General features: G+C 40.4%; 1 protein-coding gene across 8 annotated transcripts in view; it reads left to right on the forward strand.

The window, feature by feature from the left end:
- Positions 1-14,447, forward strand: part of tns1a (tensin 1a) — a 129,375-nt gene that overhangs the window by 100,578 nt on the left and 14,350 nt on the right. For 7 of the 8 annotated variants that reach the window (XM_049479870.1, XM_049479871.1, XM_049479866.1 and 4 more), the window contains 3 exons: positions 8,146-9,696; positions 11,945-12,022; positions 14,050-14,243. In XM_049479870.1, coding sequence (XP_049335827.1) covers positions 8,146-9,696; positions 11,945-12,022; positions 14,050-14,243 — 1,823 coding nt within the window. The remainder of the gene's footprint in view (positions 1-8,145; positions 9,697-11,944; positions 12,023-14,049; positions 14,244-14,447) is intronic. The other variant, XM_049479869.1, reaches the window with a different exon arrangement.

The following is a 14,447-nucleotide window of genomic DNA, read 5'->3' on the forward strand; positions in this document are numbered from 1 at the left end:
GTGGCAGGCAGCTTCTGGTTGGAATTGGCTTTGTGAACACATCCACATTTAATACAAGAGATCCCCCCACACACACACATCCCACAGATCCTTCTCATGGAGCGTTTTTTTAGTATCCATGGAACATGTCAAAAGTCATGGGACGTGATACTATATATAAATATATATATAAATATATGTGAATTGTGTTTTGATTTGGAGGTCAGGAGAGGGATTAGGTGCCCCAGTGTCTACAGGCTCCATGTCAGAGACGAGCTGTCATCAGACCTGATTCAGATGGGCGGCTCCTGAGCTGCCTGAGTCGCTCACTGTGGATCTGTTTCCTTCCTGGAATGACCCTCCCTCTCCCTCTTTCTCTCGCTCTCCCTCTCTCTCTCTCTCTCTCTCTCTCTCTCTCTCTCTCTCTCTCTCACACTCGTCTCTTTTTCCCTCCTATACTTTGGCATCACTTGCCCATGACATCACCCCAGGCCCTGACCCAGTGCCATGGCTGTTGCTAGTTAGACTGAGTCAGACTTGGCCCAGCTCACTGACTCACAGCAGGGGTCAAACAGCCACTGAACCACTGAACTGAAACTAACAGCTACCGAATAGTATACTGTATTTTAATTTGCACTTGTGTGGGTCAATCAAATACATGTATGTCCTTTGTATTAAGGTCATTCTCATGCATTTTCATTCTCATGTACTGTGTGCCTCAATCTACTGTATTTTTTAGCACATTGCACATAAAATCTAATCTTTAATTTTCCCAAAAATTGACAGTGCATCTTATAATCCGGTGCTCTTCACATATGAATTCTATCAGTCAGGTATTAAGGAGCAGTAAAGCCACTCCACTGAAGTACGGCATTATACAGGAGTTTATACAGGAGCACTGAGACTGGAGTAGTATTAGCATTAGATGCTAACCACAGCGCTAAGCACTAGCTCTTTTGCGGTTCAGAAGTGAGTATATCGAACTGTAGCCTGCTGCTAACCCCGGGTAGCACTGCTGGAGCAACATTAGCATCAACAGTGCAAAGTGACAAGTATTATCGGACTGTAGTCTGTGTGTTTACCGTGTGATAACAAGCTACGTGGGACGAACCGCTAGCTAATATTGCACTAGCTTTCCGGAACACTCAGGGTTCCTCAGTGTAGTTGTATTGAGCGGCATTTACATCCCACTAGCACTAGCGGTTAGCCACTAATGCTAATGCTGCTGCACCTAGCCTTAGTGGAAATCTGGAATTCTAAACTTACTGTAAATAAACAGAAGCGCTTTTCTCACCCAAATAAACTGTTTTTAGGAGAGAAAACTGTGTAGATTAACATCCAGCACTCGTTTGACTTGACTTAAAACTTTAAAAATATATATATATATATTTTTTGTCATAGTTTTGTTAACTTTACTTAACTTATTCACATATAAGGGATTTAGCTGACACTCTTATTCAAAGTGATTCAAGGTAATTCTTGTATTACAGTACCCAGACAGTTACCCAGATCAGGAATTTAACCCCAGCCTCCCACATGATAGGGTAGCTCACAAGCATGTGGTGGTGTTATCCACTGCGCCACACCAACCACTTGATTAGACGCAGATAAACCCATGCCTTAAAGTCGCTTTAAATTCTGCCAAAAGTGCTTGAAGTGATTAACATTCTCAGACGTGAGCAGAAGCTGCTTCAGAAACATGTTTTAAACATTGGCAAGAAATTTGCTGATAAAGCGAAAACCGTGGGATATATCTGTTGGATCCCAGTTGTAATTTATAAAACCATATGTTTTTATGTCATTTATGTGTCCAAATAAACTTCTTGTCAGTTTGTCAGCTATACAGCGGCACTCTGCAGTAAATATATAGCTACATATATATGTGTATATATTAAAACAGCTTCTCGGAAGCTGCTTCACTGCTCAGTTCCAGCTCTATAGCGTAATCCTTTCACTTTACGAGCAATTTGATTGACACTTCATATGCATTTCCTACACACTGCTCTGTTACAGATAAAGTGTCCACTTGAAGTGATCCAGACTGTCTGGGCTGTCTGGCGTTGTGTCTGCATGTGTGCATCTGATCTGCCCAGTGATTTGTGTATTTCAGTGCCTAGAATGCAAACTGATGTGGAGGGATGTGCGGTATATGATCACATCACAAAAATGAAGTTGATAACCTTAGAAGTTACACTAGCAAGTGTTTAGGATGCTTATCTTAAAATATAATAAATGTAAATACAAAATGTAATGCATTTTATCTCATATTAAAATACATTTACATTAAATTTTTAATCTTTACATTTTTAGTATTTGGGTATCACTAGAAATTGTAATTCCAGATATCATCAAATTTGTAATTTGTAAATTTGTAAATTTGTTTGGGAGTTTGGGATGTAACTACATGTCCCTCTCTATTTCTTATCTCTTTCTCTGACTTGTGTAGAGAGAGTGACCAATATACTCTGTTTATCTCTCTTTATTCTTTATCTCTCTCTCTCTCTCTCTCTCTCTCTCTCTCTCTCTCTCTCTCTCTCTCTCTCTCACCTAACTACTGAAAATACTTTAAAGAATTATACAACACTAGATGGAACAAACTGTAACTTGCACAACAGTCTAAAAAAGCCTATAAAAGATTGATTTAGGGCGTGTCAGTGTGTCTTTTCTATCGTAACGACAGGAAAAGTACACCTTGCATGGCTTGAAATGCGCAAAATGCATGTAGGTATGTACTAATTCTCTTAATTAATCTTAGGTGTGGTTCATTTTGGGTGTAACATGAAATAAACCAATCAGCATGTCGCTTGCTTGTTATTTCCATTAAGACTCAGGTGAGGTCTGATTTTGGCGGATTGCTATTTTAATGATGCAGCTACCTGAACGTGTCCAACAAACTCTTCTCAGCAGAAGAAACTGAGCTGCTTGCTCAAGCTGTGAAGGATTGTGAGCAGGTCATTTACGGGAATAGCAATTTACTGGGGTGGTTCTGATGAGTGCCAGTTTCATCATTATAAAGTTTTTGATAGTTTTGATAGTCTTCTTCTTGCTTCTGTATTAGAACATTACTCAAATATTCACTATTCACTGTATACCTGTAACTCTACCTCTTCACTACTTTACAGCTGATGCTCTCGAACACTTTATTAGACAAGAAATTCAAGTAATTAACTCTTGATGAGTTCAGCACAGCTGTTAACTGAAAGCCTGAATTCCAGGTGACTCTAGCTTATAGTATAGCCAATGAGTTAGATTTGTGTTTGAATAAGAGGTAGTGGAATTTATGCTTGTGTTTGTAATAGACAGATAAGTCTGATGACACACTGCTTCTGACTGTTTAGCACTTTACTGTAATTGCTGGTCATCATTAGTCATTATTACTCACAGATGGACTTCATACAGCATGTGTGCATAGTTTAAGAATGACCAGGCACTTCAACGATTATTTATAATCATTTATATTAACATGAGACAGGTGTTATGGGTATGAATCACAGGTCATAGTCAGTCAGTAGCTGTGTACTGAGGTGCTTTTCCTCTGTTAAATGTTTCTGAGCTGTGGGCTGTGTATTAGCTGTAGTGTCTGTAGCTGTAAGGGAAACTTTACCCAATGGAGTGGAGAGATTCAGCAGGGCTGTTGGGGACGGCAGGGGGGGTTTTACAGCTGCAGACACTGACGCCTTCCTCCAGAGGCCCAAAAATTCAGGCCTCGGTGACGGCCCCTGGAGATTCCACTCCTCTTACACATCAACGCACCTCATACTATATGCTACTTAGGCTGCTGTATAAGGTTTAGCTGTGTGTATAGAGGGTGCAGAATTCATACCTTTAAAAAGGACCAATATGTAAAAAAAAATGTGTTTCCGATATTAAGGAAATATGCTTAAGTTTAAGTACTGGTATCTGGCATCTTGACAGTAGTGCTGTCTTAATAGCCATTTTTTTTTCTTATTTTAACTGAAACTGGAAAATCTGTTTATGTTATAGCATCATATATACCTGTTTTCACACCCATGTATTGTGTCCACAACCTGGCAACCCATGTGAGCTTTGTGTCTGGGGCTGAGGGGGGGCAGGGTGCGACTCTCTCCAGTGGTTAGAAATGAGCTTGCTCTCATTTATTTAGTACATAATGTTCCTTCTAAGCTCTGCAGGCTTACAGTGAATAGAATACATAATAGTGAATAGAATACATAAAAAACATAAATGTAAATGCTGCAGTTACAGAGGAAAAGAACGGAGGAACACAAGGCCATTGAGCAGCACAGGAAATAGTGTCTGACCTCTGAACTGGAAGCCTGAAGAGTATTACTGGACCAGGCTTTAACCAGCTTTCTCACATGAGGAGCAAATTATTTTTTTATATGAATATTTAATCACTAATCAAAACAAAAAAACATGATTATTAGTCTCACCTTTTAGTTGTATTAATTGTGTAAAACAGTAATAGCTCTTGTTATAACGCACATGCTTCATAGTAATTTGAATGTATTTTGCCATGTCTTTGTAGGGCCTTTTACATCAACAATAATCAGAATATAAAATAAAATAAAAAAAAACCATTGCTGTTGCCATAATTGAGCTGCTGGTTTACCTTCACAGCGTTTCCTCTGCTGAGAACAGCATTAAAATAGCAATCCACCAAAGTCAGAGCTCACCTGGATTTTTAAAGGGAATGGCAAGAGACACGCTGATTGGTTTATTTTATTCTATGCCCAAAAATTAACCACACCTATGATTAATTAAGAGAATTAGTACATGCCTTTTGTGCATTCTATTGAGATGCGCAAGGTGTACTTTTCCCATAGTTATGATAGCAAAGACACACTAACATGCCCTTAATCAAGCTAAATCAATATGGCCCTTAGATCATCTTTTATAGCTTTTCCACAGCAGTGCAACAGAATTTAGCCTCTGCGCTGAACTGTGAAACTCAACATGCCGGCCTTCATTATTGCTGAAAGCCATCTGCTGAGTTGCGTTTAGACAGGCAGAAATGCATGTTTGGGGGGCATGCCTTGTATGTCGGAGTGTTAGCCTGTGAACTCTTTCATGTAAACGCTCGTGAACACAATTAAAAGTGTCTAAAAATAGAGAGACAGCAAATGCCATGTGTGTCTTGGGCAGCCTGTCCTTGTGGAAGGTTCCTGTATATTTCTTTGTGGAAGTGGACGGCACTCGGGCTTCTGTTACACTGTTAAACCCCTCCCCCCGTTTCCTCCAGAGGACGAGGTCAGATGGCAGGATTGGCATCTTTTCTCTCCCGGTGGGGAACGTCTGAGGTTTAACCTTTCTGTGGTTTCAGGGTGATTATTTCAATTCAATTCAATTCAATTTTATTTATATAGCGCTTTTTACAACAAAGGTTGTCACAAAGCTGCTTTACAGGAAAAACAGGTCCACGCCTCTTATGAGCAGCACCACAGAGATGCCAATTTTATGGTGACACAGTGGCAAGGAAAAACTCCCTTTAAGAGGAAGAAACCTTGGAAGGAACCAAGACTCAGTCCGAGGAACCCATCCTACTCGGGTTGACCCGCTCAGTACAAACAAACAACAAACAACAAACAAATAACAGAACAAAAACAGTACAGAGAATTAATGTGAACTATGGCTAATATAACAGGTACTAATTTATGAATATAAGAATGTGATGGGCACAAACTATAGAGCTATGGCTAATACAGAAACAGATACTGAGTGTGTTAATGGTAATCAGTGCAGGGTTGCAGAGCCGGAGAACAACACAGCGGGCAGTGGAGAGCCAGGCTGGGAACATCAGGAACAGGGCATCTCCATACATGTAAAAGAGATAGATAGAGAAAACAGAAAGGAAAGGAAGAGAAAAAAGCAGGAGTTAGAAGGGTTGTGAAATAATTCTGATGAGTAGAAGGACAGGGCTGATTCCTGAAAGCTGGAACCACAGACGGACACATCCAGGAAGACCGGCCGGCCAGGCGTCTCAGCACATGTGAGAAAGATAGAGAGAGAGAACAGAGAGGGGAGGGAAGAGAAAGGGGTTAGAATGGTTTTATAAAACTCTGCTGGAGTGGGATGGGCACTGGTAGCAGCAGCTCAGGACATGGGGAGAGAAAGAGAAAGCAGATGATTAGGACAGGGTTTATATTTGCTGGATAAGCTGTAAGAGGAAGAAAATTGTAATGAGACATTACTCAAAAGCTTGAGCAAATAGAAATGTTTTGAGTCTAGAGCTCCTCGTTGGGTTTAGCAGATATGTAAAGTTGCGTGTCATCAGCATAGCAGTGAAAGTTAATACCATGCCTACGGATAATTTTACCCAGTGGTAGCATATAAAGAGTAAAGAGTAATGGACCCAGTATTGATCCTTGAGGGACACCATATTTTACTCTAGACTGATAAGAGCATTCGTTATTTAAGTAAACACACTGGAATCGATCTCTCAGATAAGATCTGAACCAGGTGAGGGCTGATCCTTTAATTCCTATAAGATTTTCTAACCTATCAAGTAGAATAGCGTGATCTATGGTGTCAAAGGCAGCACTTAGATCTAGCAGTACAAGGATGGCATTACTGCCCCTATCAAGAGCTGAAAGTAAATCATTAGTTACTCTAAGTAGAGCTGTTTCAGTACTATGGTTTTGTCTAAATCCAGATTGAAAAACCTCATGCATACTATTACTTTGTAGATACAAGCGCAGCTGGTTAAACACATTTTTTTCTAGGATTTTGGCTATAAAGGAAAGATTAGAAATTGGTCTATAATTAGCAAGCTCGCGGGGGTCCAGATTTGGCTTTTTTTTTCAGATTTTTATACTATAGAATGAGTACACTGGAGGACGTCTTTAAATACACTACACACTGTTTGCGTTTATATGCACTAATTTACCCACTTTAATGAATTAACTATTATAAGCGACTATTTAAGCATGCAAAAACATAAATGCAGCTTTTAGCATATAACTACAAACTTGAAGCCCCGCCTCCTATTGGCCTGACTCTGGTTTGTGATTGGCCAGAATAGACAATGAACCAAAAAAAAATTGTCGTCTCTATAGCTTATTATTAACTGACAGTAGCTAACACAATATTTATTATTACAACATTTTCTCAAATAATGTATAGCATTCTTAAACATTTAAATGTACTAATGTTTACTTATATCTTAATTAGTGTCAATAATTAATTAGTACAAACATTACTTTTAACTATTTATCAGTGTTTATGTCTTTCAAAAGTACTTTTAATTGTGTCGCTTATTTAAAAGTGTTCCCAAAATGCAAAAAAGTACTTTGGGAGCATTTCTATTGGTTATTATTCATCACAAAAATGCAACACAATGTAAAGAATAACAAATTCACATTACATTAATTTATTTACACATGCTTTCCTGCAACCTCACTCCAGGCTGTTAATGGTTTGTTTGAGTAAGCAAAAATGTCATTGTTCACTTTAATTAATTCAAACTTTTTACCTAAATGGCTGGAAACAATTTCCAACTCAAATTAGCTGAATATTCAGTGCATTTCAACTTCAAAAGGTAATTCACCATATTTTACAAGTTTTGAGGCATGTGTAACCCATCAATATGACCCCTGTTATTCCATTCCTACACATATAATCAACAGTATAGAATGTATAGAATTGGTGAACAGGTAAAACCTGTCTTTGCTGCCAATGTTTTTGAAAGTGACACGACCAATACAGCTAAAATAGGCTTGAGCACTTCACCATGTGTACTCAGTCCAGCTACTCTCCCCAACCCCCCAAAGAGCACATGCTGCCCTGCTGTGGAGATTTATCATCTGTTGCTGGTCTTATAACACCTTAGCAGATGGCCAAGGAGGCTCCCAAACAGAAGGCGTTACTTGCGTTACTTTTTTAAGGCCAAGGTGCGCTCGTGTACATCACCACTGCTGGTGAAAACAGATTCACGAGAGGTAGATAGTGAAGAAAACAAGGCCTAACCCCAGGATGACTTTCCACTTGGATTCGACATGCTGATTTATTGATTCAGTAGCTCTGTGTCCAATTTCGCCTGTTAATTGCACGGTTTAGTAGGTCTTTGAGAGCCACGATCCTCTAATAAAGTTCCCTGTATATGTACTGTATGTGTAGATATATGTTTTAATCACATTTCAACTTGATTAGGCCCAGCTGTTGAGTGATTAATGGTGACCTCTCTTTCAGAACTTGCTCACACTCAAGGCCCACTCGACGGCAGCCTCTACGCACAGGTGCGCAAGAAAGATTCACTCGAGGGTGTCGTCAACGGTCTGCCAGCCAGCGACCGCATTCCTCCCGCGGTTGAACAAGCCATCCCTGCTGCCAACCACGCCCTTCCCCTGCCAGTCGCCAATCACCCTCTCCCAGCTGCTGATCACGCCTTGTCGGTGAGCAGTGACTCAGGCAATTCCACTGCCTCCGTGAAGACCGACCGCACAGATGACGCCCAACAGTCCCTTTCCTCGTCTGGCCCCGTGAGCCACTCGGTGCCTGATGCCCCCATTAGCCCTCGTGAAAAACGGGAGCTTGAGCAGCTGCTGAGTGGGCTTGAGGGCCCTCCGGTCCTTCCTCGCCAGGGATTCCTTCCTGCAGCCAACACAAGTCCTGGGGCGGGCGTGCGACACCTCGTGCCGGCACAGGTCCACGTAAACGGGCGCACTGGCGCCGAGCGGGAGACGGATATCCTCGACGACGAATTGCCTGACAGCCAAGTAGGGGACAACAGTGCTGATAGTCTTGGCACTTTGTCGTCTTTCGAGGGCCGGGAGACTCCGGCAGACAGCCAGCCTCAAACCGAGTCGACAGTACTTGAGATTGACAGGCAAGAGGGTGGTCTCCCTGACAGGAGGCCTGGAGTGAGTGCCAAGACAATGCCCGTGCACCAGATTAGAGGATCATCTTCGGCTCAGGAGCGCCTGGTGGACTACAGTGGGCAGAACGGAGGCATGTATCGCTCGCAGTCGTATGGTGCACCTCTACTGGATGGTCCCAGGTATCTTCCACAAGCTCCAGAGCGCAGCACAAGCAGCAGAGAGGCTGTGCAGCGTGGTCTAAGTGCCTGGCACCAATATGGCTTGATGGACGACCCCTTCTTCGGCCCTAACGCCGGTCTCCCTCGCTTCCCCACCCACGGTGGAGCTTCACAGCAGGACGTGGAGCAGTCTATCGAGGCGCTCAACATGCTCATGCTCGACCTGGAGCCCCATACGCCAGTGCCCAAGTCTCAGAGTGCTCCACCTGGAGAAAACAACTCAGTCTTCCAGCCATTCTCCCAGACCCTGACCAGACCCTCCTATCAAGCTGACCAGGCCATCCATAACTACACTGGTGCTCAACCTCTCTCCGTTTCCGCCAGCTTCGGCCAGTCCTCTCAGAGGTCGTCTCCCGCGTACCCAATGACCCCACCCGCAGAGATCCACCAGAGGCAGTACCAATCCCCGCACTCTCCATCGCCCACTTACCAACAAGACCCCTACAGCTTACGAGGAGGCTCGGTCACCACCCCGTCACCAACCATGCCCCTGCCATCACCCATCAAGCCTCAGACCATCTACCCAGGAGGTGGGGTGGTGTCCTACTCTCCAGACCTGCAGGGTCCGTCCCCGTATCCCCCCACTCAGCGGAGCTACAGCGCGTCCTCCTCCCCGCTGCCCCCTGTTACCCCTGCTAAAGAACCTGAGCCTGAACCGGAGGAGAGCCTCAATCTTGAAGGACTGGTGGCCCATCGCGTGGCAGGTAAGAAACAACCCTCTATACTTATCATTCTTTACTTGCATAACAAATGTGAAATATATAAAAAAAGTAAAACAGTCTTTTTCCCTAATAATCAAATGAATACAATAGTTTTCACTAGTTTTTCAATAGTCACTTCGTCTCCTTTTTTACTTGAAAGATGCAAAGTTGCATTCAGAGGTACTGATTCAAAAGGATTGCATCAGCAGCTGAAGTCTGAGAGAGCATTATTGGTTAATAGGTTAATGGCACCCTTCAAGTGCACTGGTGGCTATCCGGTGATGCTGCATTAGCTGCAGTTAGAATTAAGAGAAAGTGGTTAACTTTGCTTTTATCAAAGGGACCATGTGTTGGTCTTCAATCTCTTAGTGTTGAGGGCATTTCTAGTGATAGGGTGAGTTCATATTAATTGGGATATGGTAATTGCCCATCCAAATTGGGTATAAATTGGGGTACAAAATATTTGGAAAAGCAAAAAAGGAAAATACGTTGATAAAGTTGATAAGAATATTAAGAAACTCTAAATATTTAATATTTTTTTCTAATATATAATATTTTTTTACATTTCCATTGCATTGGAAGCCTCTGCCTAATGTTTTTGTGTGCCATATTGATTTTTTTTATTTCATAAAACATCCCTAAACAGTAAAAAAACACATTAAAAAAGAAATGTTTTAAGTAAATAAGCAAAAATTAGCTGTTTCTTTTCCTCAATGGCTCTAGTATTACTGTTTTTCCAATGTTTTTGCAGTGGATGGGGCCAAGTTACTGTTTTATTTAGGGTTTATAAACTTGTTTATTGGCTGGTTTATGGTCTATTCTGATGGAAACAGCTCTCAATAATATTTAAAGGTGAACACCAGCAGGAAAAAGCATTAAGGCTTATTTCCAATATTTTGCAGTACTGTACCTACAGACACTTGAATATTATCTCTACATATGTTTTTTTTTATGAATTATGTTTTAATATTGATCCTAAAGTAGCCATGTCCTAAAAATCAGTCAGATAGTGATCTGAAAGGTGCACTAGAATGCTGTTAGTGAACCGTGACTGTGCTCACTGACGAGGCTGGCTGTGTAGTGGAGAGAACATGCAGGAACAGAAGTCATAAGTGGTAAGAATAGACCGTGCCCTGCTGATCTCCAGCTACCACACATTCCCTGCATAGAGAACCTGCACAGTCCCCACAGTCTTAAAGCACAGCTCTCCACTGCGCCTCTCTGTGGCTGCAGATGGAACTGCTGATAGAATGTGTGTTTGTGATTCTGTGCATAAAGAATGAAGTAAATGACATTAAATTAGAGTAGTCTCTGCAAATTCATGCATATATCAAAATATTTTTAATATCATTATCATGTGAAACGTATCTAACATGTAGATGTAGATGTTAAACACAGAGTGATCTATTTTAAACATTTATCTCTTTTATTGTTGATTATCATTATGGCTTACAGCCAATGAAAACTCAAAAATCAGTGTTTTAGAAAATTGGAATATGAAGATGTGGATTTCATTTTCCAGCAGGACTTGGAACACTGCCCACACTGCTTTTTCTTTTTTTTTTTTGTTGTTGTTTTTACATCAGTTGTTTTGCACAATTTTTACACCTCAAATTGACTGAACCTTCTGAGAGTATAAAACAACCACAAATGATCATCTCAAAAACTCAAAATAGTTCAGAAATGTTTGGAAATATTTAGATTTTATTTATTTAAGTAAATAAAATGTGTGGTTTACTGGGGATTTATTCCAGTTACTGAAGGAAAATGTGATTTTTTAGGCCTGTCACAGAATTATCAAATAATTTAGTTTAGTTAAGCAACATGTATACAGCAATGTTTACAGTTCATCCAGTGAATATGTCAGTTTCTAACTGCACTGTAATGCCATTTATTTATGTAAAATGCAGTATAATATCTGAGTAGAGTATAGAGCCTAAACATGGTCACTAAATGAAATGAAATAAAAAAATATTAATAATTTATATGTCTATAATAATATGTCTATAACTATGGGTTATATTGGTTTATATATACAGAACTATGGTGTTTCAAATACTAATTTAGCAAATTAAAGATATTAGACCAAAGATTTACACACCTTTTCTTTCTGTTTCCATCTTTTCCTCTGGCCACCCACCCTGTCCTCCATGTGGACCACGCTTCACACTCTTCCTCCTCCACCTGCATCCTTCCTCTCCTCCTCTTCCTCCTCCTCTTCCTCACCCAACCCCATCTCATCCCCACCCAGAGTACAACGCTCGCATCCGGGGCATCTCCGAGAGTATGTCCAACCAGCCTGAACGCCATCGTTCCTATTCTTTCTCCGGTTCGTCCCCTGTCTCTCACCGTCCTCCACCTCACCCTGCCGTCCTTTACCTTTTCCTCTCATTTATCATTTCTTCACTCATGTCTATCTATCTATCTATCTATCTATCTATCTATCTATCTATCTATCTATCTATCTATCTATCTATCTATCTATCTATCTATCTAAATACTGTATATCACTCTCTCTAGAGCAGGGATATTAATATTTTCAATTACATTTACAACAACTTACAGCACATTTTCATCTAATTATTAAGAGACTAGTTTAACATTGTTAAAAATAAATCTCCAGTTTTATCTATCTCTTTCTTTCCTTTCCTGTCTTTTTTTTTCATTTTTCACTTTTTTAGCACAGTTAGCTTAGGCTAAACCTGTTACTCCTCTGTGCCATTAATTATATTTTTGGTTGGAAAATGTAATTTTTGAACGCTTGAGAGTTCCTGTAGAAATAGCAAACTTAATTGTAATTTTTTTTATTTTAGATAACAAGCTGATAAACAACTGATGAATCAGGTGTTTTAGAGCAAGCAAGCACCCAAAAAAAGTTTACAATAATATAAGATTATATTAATAAGAATATGACCTAAAATATACATATGTGTATTTGTATTAAACGAAGGTATGCCATGTAACATTACAACAAAGCTATGCCATGTTATTTAATAAATTATGTATGGTATGGAAAGGTGTAATAACACAAATTTTGGTTATTACACCTTTATAACTATGTAATAGAGGCTTAAAGTCACTGTCCTAATAGAAAAGCTTGGTGAATACATAATTAACACCCATCATTACAGTAATAATTCTAATAATCTCTACCTTTAGTGATGATTTAGTGATTTAGTATAATTCACAGGAAGACAGGAAACAAATGTGCTTGTTTAGTATCAGTACACAGCGTTTGAAGGGCAATGGCATTGATGCATATTGTGAAATCTGTATTTTTGTCTGAGAAGTTTCCTCACTCAGCTGCTTTAATACTATATATATATGTAACGGCAGCACTTCAGGGAAATCAAAATAAGTGCCTTGCCTTCGTCGGGATCTTGTCTTTGAAACGTGGCCAAGCCGAGATTGATTCTGTATCCGCGCTTTGCCAGATCACATCATTATTGTGAGTACATCCAGTTTACACACCTGCGTCTGCCACAAATACGCTAGCTGTGCTAATCAATTAGCCTCAGCAGAGATGTCAAACTCATTTTCCAAAGGTCATAGCTTGAGTTTTCCCTAAATAGTGCACTGCATTATGCATTCGATTAGATCGTCGAAGGAGGACTTCAATGTTGTGCTGCTCATTGCTATCTTACACCCCTAGAATAATAATAGTCTATTTTCACGCCTTCCCTCTGCAACATTTAAAAAGCAACAGAGCTTCTAAATATATCTACACTACACACTGATGGCCGTATTCAGTTGAACGTTCATTGCTATCTTGGCAGTGCAGGTATGCTGTGCGTACACCCCTGCTTGTTACGCACACAAGCATACACAGCAGCGCAAACTTAACATTTACATCAACATTAAACAGATTACTGAATAAAATAACATTGCTGTTCCTGTAAATAAGCTGCTCTGAGTTTCAGTTTCCTCTGCTGCGCCGTTAAAATAGCAATCCGCCAAAGCAAATCAGAGCAAACCTGTCCCTTAAAGGGAATGATGAGCAAGTGACAAACCGATTGCTTTATTTTATCTTAATTATAAGATTATAAGATTAGATTAGTATGTGCTTTTGTTTTTTCGTTTCGAGTCAGAGCAAGTTGTACTTTTCCTGTCGTTACGATGGCAAAGACCCTCAGACACTCCTTAAATCAAGCTGCACTTCTAGAGATCGCTAAAATCTGGCCCATTGTTTTCCGTAGGCAGTGTTTTATTTTTCCACTAATCTCCTTAATAGTGATGATATGAACGTTAATAATCACATTTAGAGATAATGTAGGCGGCTGATTCTCACTATTAGTAATGCTATTAATAATATTCACCTGTTTACCTGTTCTGCTTACCTTCTCCTGGGTCTCACAGGATCACGCTCACACATGGTAACACCAGACGAGGCTGTGTCCGGCACTCGCCGCCGCACCACCAGCGAGGGCCAATACAATAACAGCCACGAAGATAACCCCGCCCCTGCTGGAGGCGTGCACGCTCCAGTACACTTCGTATCACCAGACTTCGTCAACACCATCGCGCTGAACCCAGGAGGACGACCTAAAGAGGTAGAGATTCTGAGATATATCATATTACATATATTTTGATCAGTTTAAACTGTTATAAAAATATTAAACTTATGTTTTATATTTACTTAAATCACCTAAAATAACCTGAAATCAGCATCAATCAGGATGAATTAAAAGTTATTTTAATAAATGGACTTGGAGTGTCCATTCCTGCTGGAAAATGAAATCCGCACACTGCCCACG

This window comes from Astyanax mexicanus, chromosome 5 (genome assembly GCF_023375975.1).
Source record: "Astyanax mexicanus isolate ESR-SI-001 chromosome 5, AstMex3_surface, whole genome shotgun sequence".
In the NCBI taxonomy this organism is placed as follows: domain Eukaryota; kingdom Metazoa; phylum Chordata; class Actinopteri; order Characiformes; family Acestrorhamphidae; genus Astyanax; species Astyanax mexicanus.